A 19711-nucleotide genomic window follows, 5' to 3' on the forward strand; every position below is an offset into this window, starting at 1 on the left:
ATGTGGCTATTGAGCATTTGAAATATGACTCGTCCAAATTGAGACATGCTGTAGGTATAAAATGGATTTCTAGGACTTAGTATGACAAAAAAAGTAAAATACCTTGTTAGTGATTTTGTGTATCGGCACATATTAAAATGATATTTTGGGTAGATTGGTTTAAGTACAATATATTTTAAACATTACTTTTACCTGTTTCTTTTTATTTTTCTTAATAAGGCTACTAGAAAATTTAAATTTCTCTGTTTACCTTATATTATATTTCTATTGGGCTGTATTTGTCCAGGGCAATGCAAAGTTGTGGTACATATTTTACTAACCAACTTTGATGAAGGACTTCCTCACCACCTTCGTCTTTGAACCACATTCTTTCCTTGCTTTCTGGTCATTTGCAAGAAAAATTTTAAAAGGTACCCCCTTTGTAAAGGTTTGAGTGCCCCTACAATTTCCTTTTTCACTTGCTCCCAACCAAAAACAAATGATCAATGTGCTTTGTGGATGAAAACTCAACATTTTACAAGGGGAAAGGATGGAGATGCAAAAAAATTTCCAATCCCTGAATGTGTGAAGTAAAAGTGCTTTCAAAGGATGCCACAAGAATGGTACAGGTGGGCATAATGGGTCTGTCTCATCGTCAAAAGACCCAGGGAGTTGAAAGGAAACTCTAACTACAACACAAAATGCCACAAAACCATAGTTATTAATACAAACTAGCATCTCTGCCTATCTGTCACCATCTCATCTGAAAAAAAAACTTGTGAAAATACGTAATCCTGAGGACTTCAGTTTGGTATAAATACCGGCAGCAAAAGGAGATGTAGTACATTTTTCTGATTGTCTGCTGGTCGGCTATTAGAAAAGAAAGATCGGCTAAGTCCTTCGGACCTGATCAACTTAATCCGGGAGCTACTGATTTCAACTACTTCAGCCTAACTCTCTGAAACGATGAATTACACAAGTTTCATCTTCGCTTTTCAGCTTTGCATACTTTTGTGTTCTTCCGGCTATTACTGTCAGTCCATAATTAATGAACAAGAAGACCTAAAGAAATATTTCGTAAGTATGACCTTTTAATAATGCTCACTCTGGTTGAGATGAATGCATGTTGACTTGGAGTTGTGTCTATGACACGCTGTAATCCCTAGGCCGTAGTCATCTTGAGAAGACTTGGTGTAATTTTGCCTGTTTACTACCTGTGGTTTTTAACTATATGATCTAAATGTTGTTTTTGCCCTCTGCTCAACTTGCTATAGAGATTTAGGGAGCATTTACAAGTCTTTCAGAAGATGGGAATAATATGGGTATAAAACACAATGATGTTGATAATTCTGTGGTGAGACTCCATTCGATTGTGATGTTGGATAGTGTGCATATTGAAACAATGACTAGCCATCTAGATGGTCAGAGTACTCTGGAAAATCAGGAGTGATGGTAGCATTGGAGGGTCAAGGTTAACATGAAGGATGGTAATGTGAAATAATTAATGAAAAAATGTGAGGTGCTTAAGTCTGGGCTGAAAAAAAGACTACAAGTTTTTTTCTCAAAAAAATGGTTTCAAAGTTCTACCGTCACACCTGGATTATCTAGGAATTATTCTTGAACTTAGTCACTTGCTGAGATTTTGTAGGAGTTATAATATGGTTTCTATTAAAAAGTTTTTCATTTTGTTTTATGAGCTTTTTAAATTTTTATTTATGGGTAATTAAAATAGTTTTTGCATTTTAAATGTTTTATTATTTGTCCAAAATGTAGCTATTATAATTGTAGCTGTCATACTTATATTCAAGCATTCATAGGCTATTTTATTCTCATATCGTCAAATCAAATCTCTTACACACACAGACACACATTGGGAACTATCTTTTAAAGCTGACGTAATGCCATACAAGTCACAGGTAGATGTTATGGAGACCAGTACCATAGGGGGGCAGTATTTTATAGTCATATGATTTTTCTGAAAAAAAATTTTTTTTACTAGGCTTGGAAATACTATCTTTTCCTTACTATATTTTTTTTGGATAATTGAAGTATCACTGGCCTTCTTGAGTTTATTTGTAATATTGCAATTTAAGAGTTATACTAGAAAATAAGAAAGCTAAAATAGCATGACAGTCTTCTTTTTAAAATTTTTTTATGTTTTTTAAATTTATTTTTGAGAGACAGAGAGAGATAGCATGAGCAGGCGAGGGCCAGAGAGAGAGGGAAACACAGAATCTGAAGCAGGCTACAGGCTCTGAGCTAGCTTTCAGCACAGAGCCCGACATGGGGCTTGAACCCATGAACCGTGAGTTCATGACCTGAGCCAAAGCCAGAAGCCGAAAGCTTAACCAACTGAGCCACCCAAGCGCCCCAACAGTCTTTGGTTTTATCCAACATAACAGCTTTAATAAGTTTGAAAAGAAAATCAGTGGATGTTGTCAGTAATAAAACTTGAAGTGCAGTTTTAGGGAAATTAATGGACTAATTGTAAACCATGTTTCTGTCTTTTTTCAGAACGCAAGTAATTCAGATGTAGCAGATGGTGGGTCACTTTTCCTAGATATTTTGAAGAATTGGAAAGAGGTAAGCTGGATATTTCCATTTTGCCGATTTTCTTGTTGCTTATTTTCTGGTGCGTAAATTCACATTGACCTCTCTTTGTGATCTTTTCTTCCAAGGAGAGTGATAAAACAATAATTCAAAGCCAAATTGTCTCCTTCTACTTGAAAATGTTTGAAAACTTTAAAGATAACCAGCTCATTCAAAGGAGCATGGACACCATCAAGGAAGATATGCTTGATAAGTTGTTAAATAGCAGCTCCAGCAAACGGAATGACTTCCTCAAGCTGATTCAAATTCCTGTGAGTTAATCTTAATTCTTTTTTTGGTTTCATTACAAAGAATCTTGCAAAATATCTAATTTCCAGAACATAGATCAGCTACTGGGTACAGTTGTTAAAACTATGAAATGAACCCATGGCCAAAACTCCTCCTTAGTGAATCCATTTGTGCTTTTGGGTGACTTTGCCAAGTCAGTATGGAAATCATTTAATTTTGTGATTTGGGGAAATGCTGGCATTATCTCTGTTGTGCAAAGACATGTGAATGGATAAATCCAGGGAGGAAGAAGTAGTGAAGGAGTTGAGGGGAGTTTTGAGAAGCACTTCTCTCATTTCCCCTTTTTTGTGTGTGAGGGAAATTCTCTTGCTTTGGATGGGAGGCTGAAGGTCTTAATGGAAAGTGCAGTGCGGAGTAGGGGCTGGGAATGGAGAAAATTTGTACCCTCCTTCCAGCTTGGCCACCAAGTAACCACAAGACTTCAGATGAATCACAGGCCTGACTGAAGCTCAGTTTCCTCATCCTAAAGAGCCTTTTGAGTTCACTCTAATTTCTATGGTCTCCTTTGCTCTAAAATTGTATAATCATGAGGATATAAAAAGAGAATGAGATAGCAAAAGAACTGTAGCCTTTGAAAAGGCACTAGGTGCATTCCCCTGCCAGGTTCTGGTCAACCCCACTGCAGCCCAAGTAGTGGTGAGAAAGTGTTTGTTTTTAGAGAAGAAAATAGTTAGAATGTATACATGATGAAAAAATTATTCTGTCAACTTTTGGATGCTAGACCATCTCAGCTGGAGAAATCCAAAAGTTCCCAAGCCTTAGCTGATGAAATTATGAATCTTAAGGTTATGGCTTCTAGAAGCTGAAAGGTAACTTTGAAGAATAAAGACAAATCCCATTTTCCAAAATTTTATCTAGGAGACAAAGGCCTCTGGATTCCTCTGGGTTTGGCTTTGATGTAGTAGAATTGAATGAGAAAGTGTCCTGTATTGACTTGTCCTGTCAGGATTTGGCAGCTGTCACTCTGTGTGGGCCTGCCTCTCAGTTCTCTCAGATAAGCCCTCTTGGATGAGTGCTTGCTCTTCAGGATCTCTCTAGTCTCAAGATGGTACAAAAGTGGTTTGGAAAATTATCAGACCATTACTACTTTCCACTGACAGTGTTTTCCAATGTTCAGTGGCTCTCCTCTGGCCACATGCTGGAGTCCGAAAGAGTCCTCCTTCCTGACCCAGTGCTGCCTCTGGCTTACTGTTCAGTCCTGAATGAGTCTCTTAGTTTAAACTGGAAAGTAAAATCTATCACTTGCAAACACAGCTTGTAGAAACTTTTTTCTACTCTTCTGTCACTGGGCCTTGAAAAAAATCTGTGGGTCCCATCCTTCCCAGAAGCTCCAAGCCATGATGGGTGATTCTGAGTGAGCTCTCAACAATTGTGCCCTTTTGCTCAATTGCTAACATATTTAAGAATGTTAGGCTTTTTAATAATTAGTTCTGATGCCTAGATCCTCCAAGTTATTTTCATAAATGTAACAAGGTGGCCATAATGTTTCCAGTAGTAGAAAGAAAAATCGCGGCACAGTCAAGATGAAAATAAATGGTCCCTATTTTATTAAACAGGAATTCACCTAAATGGTTCTGTATGTTAGAGTGAGGAAATAGTTCAGTTTGCTGGGATAGAAGGGAGCAGGGAAATTTCCTGCAATTCCTAATTTTAAGTGTTTATATCAGTAATTGATTATTGCCATATAAATATGATTAGTGTTTATTTTTAATCCCATCATGAGCTAATTTGGGGGAAATGACAAATTCATGTCTTAGACTTGGTGTTTACAAAGTACTGAATCTGTATTGGTGGTTCTCAAACTTTGGTGAGTAACAGAGTCACCTGCGGAGCTTAGTGACCACACAACTGCCTGGGTCTTCTCTGACTTTGTGTGTCTGGGTCTCTGAGTGCTTCATTAGGTCTCCAGGTTGTTCTGCTACACACCAAAGGTGAGAACTGTTGACCTATAGTAACTAATTTGATACTGACATCAAAGATCAATTAAAGTACAAGGTGGGTAGAATTAGTAGAGAGCCTAGAGGTGATTGAAATGATCTCCTCATTGTTTAGATGAAAAAACAGTGGTTCAGAGAGGTTAAGTGACTGGTTCAAAGTCACAGTTATTGCACATACAGGATTCAAACCCACATTTTTAAATCACTTCACTTCAAGGCTCTTTTTGCTATATAATTTTGAGAATTCTATAGCAATAAATTTAAGAGTATATCATCTACCCCATCTACCCCATACAACTAGCAATTTAATTATAGCTTGAGTCTTAATAAGTGAAGAAGCCATCATTGTATGTTAAGGTAATAAATTGACAATGAAAATCATTTGTTTTGAAGGAATACTTGCATTTTCATGATATTAACAGTAGACTATCCTAATGACTTGTATGCCTGATGTTCATTTTGCTGCTTTCTTTCCAATAGGTGAATGATCTGCAGGTCCAGCGCAAAGCAATAAGTGAACTCCTCATAGTGATGAATCATCTCTCACCAAAATCGAACCTAAGGAAGCGGAAAAGGAGTCAGAATTTGTTTCGAGGTCGGAGAGCATCGAAATAATGGTCATCCTGCCTGCAATATTTGAATTTTTAAATCTAAATCTATTTATTGATATTTAATATTTTACATTATTTATATGAAGAATATATTTTAGACTCATCAATCAAAGTATTTATAATAACTACTTTTATGTAATGAAAATGCCTATTAATATATATATTATTTATAATTCCTGTATCCTGTGACTATTTCACTCAAGCCTCTCCCCTTCTTTTTTTCTGACTAACTAGGCAAGACTATGTGATTTCAAGGCTTAATCTCAGGTACCAAGTAGGCAGCTAATTTAAGCAAAGCTCTGTGGGTTGTGTATTTATTTCACTTGATGATGCAATGAACACTTATGAATGAAATGATGCCATCCAGTCACTGCCTATTTGGCAACATGTCTATATCATGAGCCACTGCTCTAATGGCATGTCAGGCAGCACTTGAATGTGTCAGGTGATATGACATGTCTCCTGATTAAGAAAATGACCTTTCTTCTCATGCCTGGTGCTTCAGAATATCACTGACAACTATGACTGTACCCAAATAGAAAGTAATTAATTTGTTTAGCTTATGAATATTTAATATATATGAATAAAGTATAATTTTATAACTATTCATGCTGAGTCAGACTCTGTCTAAATGAGGACTGGGGTAAATGAACTACACTCTAATGAGTTAGTAGGAAGAAAGTCATTATTTAGCTGTGGAAATCTTAGAATTGAGTTTAGCCCCAAACGTGGTGTTTCTCTCCACTGGCAATTTGTTGGTTTCCACTGTTCCACAGTTGTTTGAGTTATCTTTCCAAAATATAAATTTAATTACATTACCATTTACTTCGGAGCTTCTGCCATGGAAAGCAGTCCAAATTGTTTAGCTTGGCACACAAAAGATTTATTTCTACCCCTTCCTCAACTTCCTATTGCGTTTTTTGTCTAGGCCTCCCCACCTCCTCTCTCCACCTTGGGCAAACACCAGGGGGTATGGAATAGTGAGTGTGGGCTCTCAGAGGAGAGGTCTGGATTGGAATCTTGGTCCTACCATTACAAGTAGTATGACTTTTAATGAATTCTAAGCTCCAGATTTCTCATGTGGGAAAGAAGAATAATTGTGTCTTCCTCAATACTGTGGTGAAGGTTCATTCTTTCACTCAAGAAATATTGGAGAAAGTACTATATGCCTGGTGATGTTCTAGGCACTTAGGTTCCCATCATGAACAAAACAAAAATGACCAAAATCCCTGCCCTTGAAGAATTTCAAAGTTAGCAAGGGGGAGATAGATTATAAACCAAATACATAATATGTTAGTAAATTGAATAGTACATTAGAAAATGTTAGGTGCTGTAAAAAAAGAGTAAAGAAGGATGGGAGAATCAGGAAAACTTTAATTGCAGCTGAGTGGGTGGCCTAGAGGGTTAAATGGAGTGATTAGAATTGGCTTTATTGAAGAGATGACTTTGTGGAAGCAATTGTAAGAGGTAAGGGAGGTAGCCATTTGGATTCTAGGAAAGGGGAACATCCTTACAAAGGCTCTAAAGTAGAAATTTGCCTTGCATGGTAAGAGAAAAGGCTAGCTCTATCTGCAGTTGAAAGAGAAGTCTGGACAGTTGACATTAATTTGGGAATTGAGGCATATAGAAGGTGTTTAAAGACCTAATACCAGGTGCACTCATAAAGTTCATGATTTTATAAAGTGAAGAGAAGGAGCTCAAGGATTGAGTCTACAGGCATGCATTCATTAGGAGGCTAAGGAGAGGGGTATCTGGGTAGCTCAGTTGGTGATCTCATGGTTCATGAGTTTGAGCCCTGCGTTGGTCTCTGTACTGACATTTTAGAGCCTGGAGCTGGCTTTGGACTCTGTGTGTTTGTCTCTCTCTGACCCTCCCATGCTCATGCTCTCTCTCTCAAAAATAAATAAACATTAAAGAGAGGGAGAGAGAGACAGACAGACAGACTAAAGAGAGTCCAGCAAGGGAGACTGAAAAGAAATAGCCAATGAAGTAAGAAGACAACCTAAAAAGTGAGACATCCTGAGAGCCAAGTAAAGAAAGTGTTTCAGGAATAAACTGTGTCAAGTGTAGGTAGATTTATTCAGTTAAGGTTGAGAGGAGACGCTTGGATTTAGCAACACGGAAGCTATTGGTGATCTTAGAAAAGAGCACTTCTGATGTGGGGTGAGATTTAAAGCCTGATTGCAATGGGATTAAGAGAGACTTTAGAGACAACAAATCTGGATAACTCTTCATAGAGCTTTTGCTGAAAGGAGAGCAAAGGAAAAGGTATATGTCAAGATAAGAGAGATGAAAAGAAGCTGTAAATTTTTGGTTGTTGCTTTTGATGGGAGAACAGCATGTTTATGTGTTAATGGAAAAAAATCTAACTATGTAAAAAATAATATATGATGTAGGAGAGAGAAGGGAGAACTGCAGAGTGGCTCCATGAGTATGTAAGAGAGGCCAGCTGTGGACATACGAGGAACTGGCTTTAAGTAGATACATAGAAAGTTTATCATTATTAATAGGTGACAAGGTAGTTTATGTGGATGCTGATGTTAGCAAGGGGCTAAATGTGATGGCGAGAAGTTTTAGAAGCTTTAGCAACTTGTTTAAATTTTTTTCAGTGAAATAGGAGCCTGGAGTTCATAGAGGAAGTGTTGAAGGCTTAGGAGGAGCAGAAGAATGAAAAGATCAGGGGAGTGCAATGTGGATTTCCAGGCAGCTTTAAGGGCTCACTTGAGGTCTACAATCATGAGGTTAAGGGACACCAGTTAGTGTAATAGTGTTTTTTCCCATCTATATAGAGTTGTGGGTGAAGGTACAGAGTAGTCAGAGAGTTACATTTAGCAGACTTTAATTTGGCCAAGGAAGTAGGACAGGGGAAGAGAGGACAAGGAGGTGATGGGGATAGTAAATTGGCAATGAACTCTGAGCTGATTAAAGAGGGGAAGGAATATATCTAAGGTTGCTGAAGGAAGGTGAAGAAATGATTTAAAGAAAGGCTATCTGCCCCACTTCCAGGCACAAAAGATGAGAGAAAACCAGCCACCATTTGAAGGGGACAAAGGCAAAGGAGAATCCTTAGGACATAATCAATTTATATTTGAAATATGAGGAAGTTGAAGTATGATGGATTTAGTTAGTGCTGGACTATGAATTCCAGAAGACCCAGTGAGTAGGGGTAGGATAGGAGGTCACAGAAGGGAATGTACATAAGGATGTATTATGAGTCTTCGACTTCTTATGATCACTGATATAAACAAACATAATGAATATAATGAGATAACTTCTACTTGCATTGGGGATATAGTGGTGGCAAGACTGTGAGTGCTAAGGACAGAAAGGGATAAGTACCTGGAGCTTTCTTCTCGACTATTTCACTTAACACTCCCACAACAGTAGGAAATAGTGAATAGTTAAGTGAATTAGTTCATGTAAATGGGTCATTTTGGTCATTGAGTAATCAGTGGTCATGATTTTGATTACTGGGTAGCTAAGCAATGGTGGGCAAGATTTGATTCCAAAATTCTGAATCTTGATGAAGCAAGATTGAACAGAAACTAGGCTGATCTTGGCACAGCTGCAGTTGATATGAGCCTCTGTTGGTTGTGCTCATTAGTACTAAGATTGGTCAATTCATAGTTTATGATATCTACAGATAGAGGTCTGCTGTGAGATTATCTTGTATGGACTATAGAAGCAGACCATACATCTGTGGAAAAGATTGGAAATTCCAACTGTCAATTGTCTTGAGTAGTGACTAATTATGAAATGAGAAACAAAGCCTTAAGAGGTGGGCCTTGGTTTAGGGCTAAATAAATCATCCCCCTCTCTGACGTTGGTGTTAGTTTGTGGCAGGCTTTAAGACTTGGAGTGATATAGACTGTATTAAACAATGCGATGGAGGCTGGGAATGAGAGAGAAGACTCTTTAAATGGACTTGAGTTGACCTGTGCAGTAGATATAAACTATTCTCTATAGTGTATGTTCCTTCCATTATATGCATGCCTATTCTAAGAAGTACACTGGGCTTAGAGAAAGGGTAGCCTGTGCTTTATGCTAAGGGACCTAGGAGACAGCATTGGTCAGGGAAATACAAATCAAAACCACAATGAGATACCACCTTACCCCTGTCAGAAGGGCTAAAATTAATAACTCAGGAAAAAATGCTGGTAGGGGCAGTCATCTCCTTTGGCTCATGAACGTTAGGGATAGCAGTCAAAGCCCGAATGGGAGGACTCTCTTGGATAAAGTCCCACCCTTAATGACTCCCAGAAATAGCTGGTATACCCTTGCTGGCAGGGTGATTTTGACAATTAGGCAATTGGTACATAAACATTAAACATTCTTGAACTTTCCTCTTCTTTTCCTTTCTCTTCTCTTCACTCTTTCTGCCTCTTCCTATCTTGAACAATATAACCCTAAAGCAATTACATGCATTAAAGTAGGCGTCAATAGTTGTCTACTATGGGAAGTCCAATTCCAAGCAAGGTGTGAAGGGTATACATGCAGGGGAAAAGTGTGGTGCGGAAGGTGTTAGAGCCTAAGCAGAAAATGGAGAATGTTCAAGAAGAAGTATATTATATTTCTGTTGCTGTCATGATAAATGATCACAAACTTAGCTGATTAAAATAACACACATTATCTTATAGCTTTGGAGGTTAAAAGTTCAAAATCAGTTTCAATGGAGACTTTAGAGGAGAATCTGTTTCCTTGCATTTCCCAGCTTCTGGAGGCCACCTCCATTCTTTAGCTAAGGGTCTCCCTCTTCCTTCTTCAAAGCCAGGAGCCTAGCATCTTCCGATCTCTCTCTTTCTGTCTTTCTCCTTCTGTCTTTCTCTCTCTCTCATTCTGAAACTCCCATCTTTCTTTTATAAGGGTCCCTGTGAGGACATTTGGACCACTTCAATAATTCAGGATAATGTCTATACCCTAATCCCTGGAATCCTGGGATTCTTGAATGTTACTTTATATGGCAAAAGTAACTTTTCATATATGATTAAGTAAAAATCTTGAAATGGAGACATTATCCTGAAACTGATTTTGTGACCCGTTTCTTAGGGCTGTGATCCTCACATGTGTTTTTTCTCATTCAGCTTTAGGCAAGACAGGAATAGTTTCAGCCCCCTAAAAATGTAGTTTTTACTAGTCCATCAGGAACTATCTGGTCAGCACCAGTAAGGTAACCTGTTACATGGTTCCTCTTCATCACCCAAAGGAAGATAAAATAATCTACCTACTAAGACCCTTTTCTCTCTAAACAGAGGTGATCTCACCTGAAATCATCTTGTTTCTCTATTTATAACTTCTTTATCTTGACTTTAAAAACACTTTCCCTTTCTATAACCCTTTGGAGCTCTTCCCTACTTGCTAGGTTTGATGCTGTCCAATTCATGCATTGATTAATAAAGCCAATTAGATCTTTAAAATTTACTCAAGTGAATTTTTGTTATTTAACAGAAACTTGCCTCACAATTTCCTCTAGACCTAAACTATTATATAAATATGTAAACTATCATGTTATTATAACACAAAATTCCCCCAACTCAATCCCCTTTCTTTGATTCTTCTTAAGCCACTTGAGCCCATACTCCCTAATATCCATCACTGACCTCCCCTTTCTATGACATTAGTAAGACTTTGTCAAGCTTTCTTTCCATTATGCAGAAGGTTTAATAAACAGCTCTGGTTAATCAACAGGTGCTTTTTTTTTTTAGAGGAGTCAAGAGTTCATGGTAACAACAAAGAGTATAGTGCTGAGCCTGGCATATACCAAGCACTCAATAAATAAAGCAGAATAAAGTCAACTTGCATAGCTGTTACAAGAATGATAGTAATACCAACAAAATGTTAGGCAACAAACAACAGGCTAAAAAATATCGTTAGCTCGACTTGAATTTTTGCATTCCAAATGCGGTATCAAGACTTCTTCAAGGAGCCCTTATTTTTTGGTGAAGACCAAAATCTAGGTACTAGAGGCGCCTAATGAATTGTTTTAAATGAACAGTCATACATAGAACAGAATGACCTCAGGGAATGACCCTTTAAAAAAAAGTCATGATTCCATGTTATTTCCAACTTAACTGTTTATTTCTCCTTTCTCATAAACAACAGTTTATAATCCATTTTTCCTTTCACTAGTTTTAAGATATCATGTTACTTACTGTCATTTAAAACAAGGTAGAAATTATAGTCTTGTCCCTCAGGAATTGGCTGCCACATCAGCATCCATCCAGATGAGCCATCTCATTAGCATCAGCCAAGCACCAATCTTCCTCCAATGGAACACAAAAGGATGCACAAACAAAGGTCTTGTAGTATCCCAGAGTCTCATAATTAATACAGAAAAAATAACAAGTCTTTGATATTGGATCCAAGATTTCTTTTATTTTTTTTCATGTTTAGGGTTATCAATTCTATGGTTTTTATCTAGGATAACTTTTGTTTTTGCATATGGACATTCAATTGTTCCAGCACTAATTGTTCAAAAGACTGTCTTTTCTCCACTGGCATGTTTTTACTCCATTGTCAAAGATCAGCTAACTATATTTGTAAGGGTCTATTTCTGTGCTCTTCAAATTTGAAATGTTCATTGTTAGTATTTAGGAAAGTAATTGACTTAAGCATATTTACCTTGTATTCTGCAGTCTTCTTATACTCACTAGTTTCAAGAGGTTTTCTTTTTTTGGTCAATTCTTTGGGATTATCAGCATAGACAATTGTGTCATCTGTGAAGTTTTATTTCTTCTTCTCATCTGTATACCATTTTTTTTCTTCTGTGAATTTGTTGGATTCAATGGAATATAAGAATTAAGGATACAGGTGGAACAAAGGTTAGTAATCACCTGACCTTGAGATGGAGAGATTGTCCTTGATTATTTGGGTGGCCCCTTGTAATCACTAGTGTTCTTATAAGTAGAAAAGGGATACAGAAGACAGAGAACAAGACAGATGGCCTCAGCCTTATGTTTCTGACTGTGAAGGTGGAAGAAAAGAGCCGTGAGTCAAGCGATGCAAGCAGCCTCTAGAATGTTTAAAAAAAAAAGGCAATTAAATAGATTCTCTCCTAGAGCCTCCAGATCAAATACAGCCCTGCTGACACCTTTATACTAGCCTTCTGAGGTTTGTTTTGGACATCTGACCTCTAGAACTATAAAATAATAAATTTCTGTTGGGTTAAGCCAGTTAATTTGCAGTCATTTGTTATAGTGACAGAAAACTAACACACATGATTTCTGACAATAAGTCTGTTGTTATTCTTATCTTTGTTCTTCCCCAGGTAAGGCATTTTTAGTTTCCTTTGCCTCTTTCAAGATTCTCTATTTGTCTTTATTCATTCTGCAGTTTAAACATGATATTCCTACATATAACTTTATGAGAATTTGCTTGGTGTTCTTGAGGATCTGTAGTTTTGTCATCTCTTTTGGAATTGCCCCCTAGTCTTGGATGCTTCATTCTGGAGTGTTTGGGGATTTTTTTCTGACTTTTTTCTCTTTGCATTTTGGGTTGGGAAGTTTCTATTTACTCATCTCCAAGCTCACTGGTTCTTTCTTCGGCTGTGTTGAATCCACTAATGAGCCCATCAAAGGCTTTCTTCATTTCTGTTCCTGTACTTTTTATTCATAGTATTTCCTTTTGATTCTTTCTTAGAATTTTCATCTCTCTGCTGACATTACCAATCTGTTCTTGTATATTATCTATTGCATCCACTAGAGCTCTTACCATATTAATTGTGGTTGTTTTAAATTTCCTGCCTGATAATTTCAACATCTGTATCATATCTCATATCTGAGTCTGGTTCTGATGCTTGCTTTGCCTCCTCAGCCTGTGTTTGTTTTTTCTTACCTCTTGGCATGCCAAAGGTTTCGAATGCTTCTAGTATCCTTGCTGGTGTCTCCTTTCTTTATGTCTGTGTTTTCCTAAGTACCATTCCTCAGAGTGAGTCTGTGTCAATGCAAGGTCTTTAATTGTAATCCATTATTATTATACCAGAGCCCTAATAATATGCAGTGAGATATGGGGAAATAGGAGTGTGTTCTATAATCTCATTAAATCTCAATGTTTCAGGGGGCCACCTGGGTGGCTCAGCCAGTTGAGTACCCATCTTTGGCTCAGGTCATGATCTCGCAGCTCGTGGGTTTGAGCCCCACATTGGGTTGGGCTCTGTGCTGACAGCTCAGAGCCTGGAGCCTGCTTCAGATTGTGTCTCCTTCTCTCTCTACCCCTCCCCTGCTTGTCTCTCAAAAAATGAATAAACATTGAAAAATTTTTTAATAAAAAAAATCCGCCCCCCTGCCCAGGCCATAGGAAATCTTTCTCACCATGAGAATCTAAAAAGATTCCTATAAATAAATCCCATGAAAGAGTGGGGGGGGGTGCCCTAACACTTCAGTCCCTCAGGGGTTACTCGCTCAGTTAGTCTACACTCAGCCTCCAGCAACTCATCAAAATGATTATTTAAGTGTTCTTACCAGTTCATGGTTCCGGTGTGTTTTTCTTCCTATAAACAGATATTGGCTGTGACTCCCTGGATTTGCTGGTCCCTCCAGATGTTTTGGTGGCAGTTGTCACTCAGTTCGCTTCCCTATAAAAAAAGTCATTGTACCAACTACTGAAAAAATATAGTTTTCCCTTTTAGTATAACTATTTTCTTTTGTTTTTAATGATAATTTTAACTGCTAGACATCATTAAACAGTTACTCTGTATGGATAGGCAACTGAAAGAATTGAAGAGCATTGAAGTAATCTTGGCTTGTCCGGAATGTAATTGACATCTGAGTGCTTGTGAGGAAGGAAAAATATCTTTTTTCTTTACCCTTATAAATTCTTGACTCCTTGTTCTTCTTGTAACAAACTACTGATTAACAAGAGAAAAGCATATTGTTCCAGTTCAAGATAGTGACGTAGAAAGACCTTGAACTCACCCCATCCATGGAACACACCAAATTACATCTATTAATAGAACAATTCCTCCTGATGAGGAACTGAGGGCTTACTGAACAGCTACTGAAAACCAAAGATAGAGAGAACAGCAAGAAAACAGCAAAAGAGACAAAGACACTGGAAGGAAGGGAACACCCAGCAGTGGGGAGGGATAGTGCTGAGGGACAGGGAACAGATTTCTCAGTCCTTGGGCGCAGAAAAAAAAAAGCTGTGGTTTAAAAAAGCAGCTAGCACCCAAAAGAGACAACACCAGAACTCTGTGGTGGAGGAGCTGTGGGAAAACCCTCCAGGTCAGAATGGCTAGGGAAGGAGACGGTTTCTCTTCTTATCGTACCTTAAAAGCCTGTACCAGAGCAGGGTCTGAACACGGTAACAACAAGTAGGTCCAGTTGTCTCATTGAGCTTGTGACTTCGGCCAGCCAAGGGTCCCCAAGCCCACACCAGCCCTATCATGCTAACATTTTCTTCCCCTCCACGTTTTTAAAAACCCAGATCAGAGCAGGGTCAGGAGGAGGCATGGGGTCGTGATGCCACAACAAGAGGGTCTCAACGCCGTAACCGGTGGATGTGGTCAGAACCAGGGGAGCTTGCAACCTCCATAAACCCAGGGTCTACAAGCCCTCGCCAGCCGCCCTGCGGAGTTAGAGCACAGAAAACAAGCAGTTTTATGTGTGTGTAGGTCGGGGGTTGTTTTTGCTTTACTTTTTAATATTTGTGAGGGGATTTGGGCATTTAGTTTATTCTTTTTGGTTTTGTTTGTTGTTGTTGTTGTTGTTGTTCTTTGTTCTCTTTCACTGCTTATTCTCTTTTCTTTTCTTCTTATATTTTATTACTTTATTTTTCTTTTCTTCCTATTTATTCTTTATTTTTTTCTGTAAAAGGCCATGCTTGAAACAGTAACTAGTATATACAATCACAGCTCCCAGCCAGCAAATAAAAGATATCAAGCACACACAGTCTGCATAGGGACTCCGTACATAAGATCATTCCTTGAAGTTTAGGAAGAATAGTCATTTCAACTTGTCCATAGATATAAGCCCATAAAGTCAAGAAAAACAGGAACACAAAGGAATATTCTCCAAAAGAAAGAACAAGGGGAAAACCAAGAAAAAACTAAATGAAACAGAGATGAGCAATATGCCTGATAAAGAATTTAAAGTAATGACTGTAAAGATACTCACTGGGCTGGAGAAATGAGTGGAAGAATTCAGTAAGAGCTTCAATAAAGAGATAGAAAATATTAAAAAGAATTAATCAGAGTTAAAGAATATGATAACTGAAATAAAAAAGCACAGTGGAGGGAATTAACAGTAGATTAGTGGATGCAGAAGAAGGAATTAGCAATCTGGAGAACAGGATAATGGAAAACACACAAGTTTGAAGAGCAAAAAGAGAAATGAACTTTTAAAGATGAGAATAGATTAAGAGATCTCTTGGACAACATCAAGTTGACAAGTTGACAAATACTTGCATGAAAGAGTTCCCAGAAGAAGAAGAAGACAGAGAAAGGTGTAGATAGCTTATTTGGAGAAATAATAACTGAAAACTTTCCTAAACTAGGGAAGGGAATAGACATCCAGGTCCAAAAAGCAAAAGTTCCAAACTAGATGAGCCATAGGAGACCTACAACCTTGGCAGATGGTAATTAAATTGGCAAAGTTTAAACATAAAGAGAGAATCTTAAAAGCAGCAGGAAAGAAACAAAAAAAGTTACCTACAAAAGAAAAGCTATAAGGCTATCAGCTGAATTTTCAGTAGAAACCTTTCAAGCTAGAAAGGAGTGGTGTAATATATTCAAAGTCCTGAAATAAAAAATCCTGCAAACAAGAATACTTTGTCCTGCAAGGTTATTATTCAGATTTGAAAGAGAGATAAAGTTTCCCTGATAAACAAAAGATAAAGGAATTTCTTACCACTAAAACAGTCTTACATGAAATGTTAAATGGATTTCTTTAAGTGGAAAAGAAATAATCATAATCATACATAAGAAAAACATGAATGAAAAAGATGTAAAATGATAGCATATACATAAAATATGGAGAGAAGAGTAAAAAGGGAAGATAATGACAAAAAGAAAAAGAAAGATTAAGAATGTGTTTGAACTAAATGACAAACTAATATAGACTGCTATTTACTTAAGATATTATATATTAACCTTATGGTAACCATGAACACAAAACTTATGATAGATACACAAAAACTAAAGAGAAAGAAAGCCAAACAAGCCACTATAGATATCCATTCCTCACAAAGACAGAAAGCAAGAGAAGAAGAAAGGAATAAAGACCTACAAAAAAAAAAAAACCAAAATTTTAAGATGGCAGTAAGTACAAACCTATCAATAATTACTTTTAATATCAATGGCTTACATGCTCCAATCAGAGACACAGAATGGCAGAGTGGATAAAAAACAAGATCCACCTATATGCTGTCTACAAGAGACTCACCTCAGATCCAAAGATATGTACAGACTGAAAGTGAAAGAATGGAAAGACATACCATGAAACAGCAATACTTATATCAGACAAAATAGACTTTAAAAAACAAAGAGTGTAACAAGAGATAAGGGAGGGCATTACATAGTGATAAAGGATCAATTCAACAAGAAGATATAACAATTATAAATATCTATGTACCTGTCATTGGAGCACCTAAATACATTAGGCAAATATTAACAGATATAAAGAGAGAAATTGATGGTAATACAGTAAGAGTAGGGGACTTTAATACCTTACTTACAACAATGGATAGATCATCCAAACAGAAAACCAATAAGGAAATGATGTCTTTGAATGACATGTTGGGCCAGATGGACATAACACACGTATATAGAACATTCCATTCCCAAACAACAAATTCTTTTCAAGTGCACATGGAACATTCTCCAGAATATATCACATATTAGGCCATAAAACAAACTTCAATAAATTTAAGAAGTTTGAAATCATACTATGGATCTTTTCCAACTACAATGGCATGAAACATGAAATAAATCACAAGGAAAAAAATGGAAAAAAACACAAACATATGGAGACTAAAGGATATAATACTAAGCAACCAGTATGTCAGTGAAACAATGAAGAAGAAATTAAAAAAAAAAACATAGAGACAAATGAAAACAAAACCACATAGTCCAAAAGTTTTGAGACATAGCATAAGCAGTTCTAAGAGGTAAGTGTATAGAAATATAAGCCTACCTTAAGAAACAAGAAAAAACTCAAACTAATCTTACACCTAAAGGAACTGGAAACAGAAAACAAATAAGACCCAAGGTGAATAGAAGAAAGGAAATGATAAATGATGAGAGGGCAGAAATTAATGGTGTAGAGACTTGGGGAAAAAAAATGAATGAAACCAAGAGCTAGTTCCTTGAGAAGATATAAAAAATTTACAACCCCTTAACCAGACTCATCAAGAAAAAAAAGAAAGAATTCAAATAAATAAGATCAAAAATAAGAGAGGAGACACAACAACTGACAATACAGAAATACAAAGGATTATAAAAGAAAACTATGAAATATTATATGCCAACAAACCAGACAACCTAGGGATTTACCCAAGAGATAAAGAAGTGCTGATGCATAGGAGCACATGTACCCCAGTGTTCATAGTGGCACTTTCTACAACAGCCAAATCATGGAAAGAGCCTAAATGTCCATCAACTGATGAGTGGATCAAGAAGATGTGGTATATATACACAATGGAGTACTATATGGCAATGAGAAAGAATGACATATGGCCATTTGTAGGAAAGTGGATGGACCTTGAGGGTGTCATGCTAAGCGAAATAAATCAGGCAGAGAAGGACAGATATCATCTGTTTGCACTCATAGGTCTAACAGGAGAGACCTGGCAAAGGACCATGGGGAGAGGAAAGGGGAAAGAGACTGGGGAAGAGTGAGGGACACAGATCAAGCGAGACTACTGAATACTGAAGACGAACCATGGACTGAAAGGGGAGGGGGAGGGAGGGAGGGGGTAATGGTCATGGTGGGGGGCACTTGTGGGGAGAAACACTGGGTGTTATATGGAAACCAATTTGACAATAAACTATTATAAAAAAACAAATGAAAACAATTTTTATAAAAAAAAAGAAGAAATGAATAAATTCCTAGAAACAAATTAATTATGTATCCTACAATTTTACTAAATTCATTTATTAATTTTAGTTGTTTTGGGGTGAAATCTTTAGGATTTTCTATGTATAGTACCATGCCATTGGCAAACAGTGACAATTTAACTTCTTCTTTACCAATATGATGATTGTTATTTCTTTTTCTTGTCTGCTATGGCTAGGACTTCCAATTCTATGTTGAGAGTGGACAACCTTATCTTATTCCTGAACTTAGAGGGAAAAATTCTTAGTTTTTCACCATTGAGAATGGTATTAGTGGTGGATATTTCATATATGGCCTATATATGAAATGCTACGAATTTAGGGTCTCATAATTAATACAGAAAAAATAACAAGTCTTTGATATTGGATCCAAGATTTCTTTTATTTTTTTTCATGTTTAGGGTTATCAATTCTATGGTTTTTATCTAGGATAACTTTTGGTTTTGCATATGGACATTCAATTGTTCCAGCACTAATTGTTCATAATTAATACCCTAAATTCGTAGCATTTCTATACACTCATACTGAAGTTGCAGGAAGAGAAAATTAAAAAAAAAACACCATTTACAATTGCACTAAAAAGAATAAAATACCTAGGGATAAACTTAACCAAGGACATGAAGACCTGTACTCTGAAAACTATAAAGCGTTAATGAAAGAAATTAAGGATGATACAAACAAGTGGAAAGATACTCCATGTTCATAGCTTAGAGGAATTACTACTGTCAAAATGTCCAGATTCAGTGCAGTCCCTATCGAAATACCAACAGCATTTCTCACAAATCTAGAACTAATAATGTTAAAATTGGTGTAGAACCACAGAAGACCCTGAATGGCCAAAGTAATCCTGAGATAGAACAAAGCTGGAAGGATCACACAATTCCAGATTTCAAGGCATACTACATAGCGGTAGTAATCAAAACAGTAAAGTACTGATACAAAAATAGACACACAGGTGGAACAGAGTGAAAAGGCCAAAAATAAATTCACAATTATATGGTCAATTAATCTTCAAGAAAGGAAATAAGAATACACAACAGGAAAAAGATAGTCTCTTCAAGAAATGTTGTTGGGAAAACTGAACAGCTACATTCAAAAGAATGAAACCAGACCACTATCTCACACCGTACCCAAACATAAACTAAAAATGGATTAAAGACATATTTTAAGTCCTGAAACCATAAAAATCCGAGAAGGGAGCATAGAGAGTAATTTCTGTGATATTGGTCACTGCAACATTT

At 37.0% G+C, this 19711-nt stretch overlaps 1 protein-coding gene across 1 annotated transcript; it reads left to right on the forward strand.

Annotated features, from left to right (window-relative positions):
- Window positions 1-906: 906 nt before the first annotated feature.
- On the forward strand, window positions 907-6032 carry IFNG (interferon gamma). Its single transcript, XM_029954582.1, has 4 exons — window positions 907-1056; window positions 2494-2562; window positions 2658-2840; window positions 5295-6032. The coding sequence occupies exons 1-4, from the start codon at window positions 946-948 to the stop codon at window positions 5427-5429; spliced, it is 498 nt and encodes a 165-aa protein (XP_029810442.1). The 5' UTR covers window positions 907-945; the 3' UTR covers window positions 5430-6032.
- The last annotated feature ends 13679 nt before the right edge of the window (window positions 6033-19711 follow it).

Source organism: Suricata suricatta, chromosome 10, assembly GCF_006229205.1.
Source record: "Suricata suricatta isolate VVHF042 chromosome 10, meerkat_22Aug2017_6uvM2_HiC, whole genome shotgun sequence".
NCBI lineage: Eukaryota > Metazoa > Chordata > Mammalia > Carnivora > Herpestidae > Suricata > Suricata suricatta.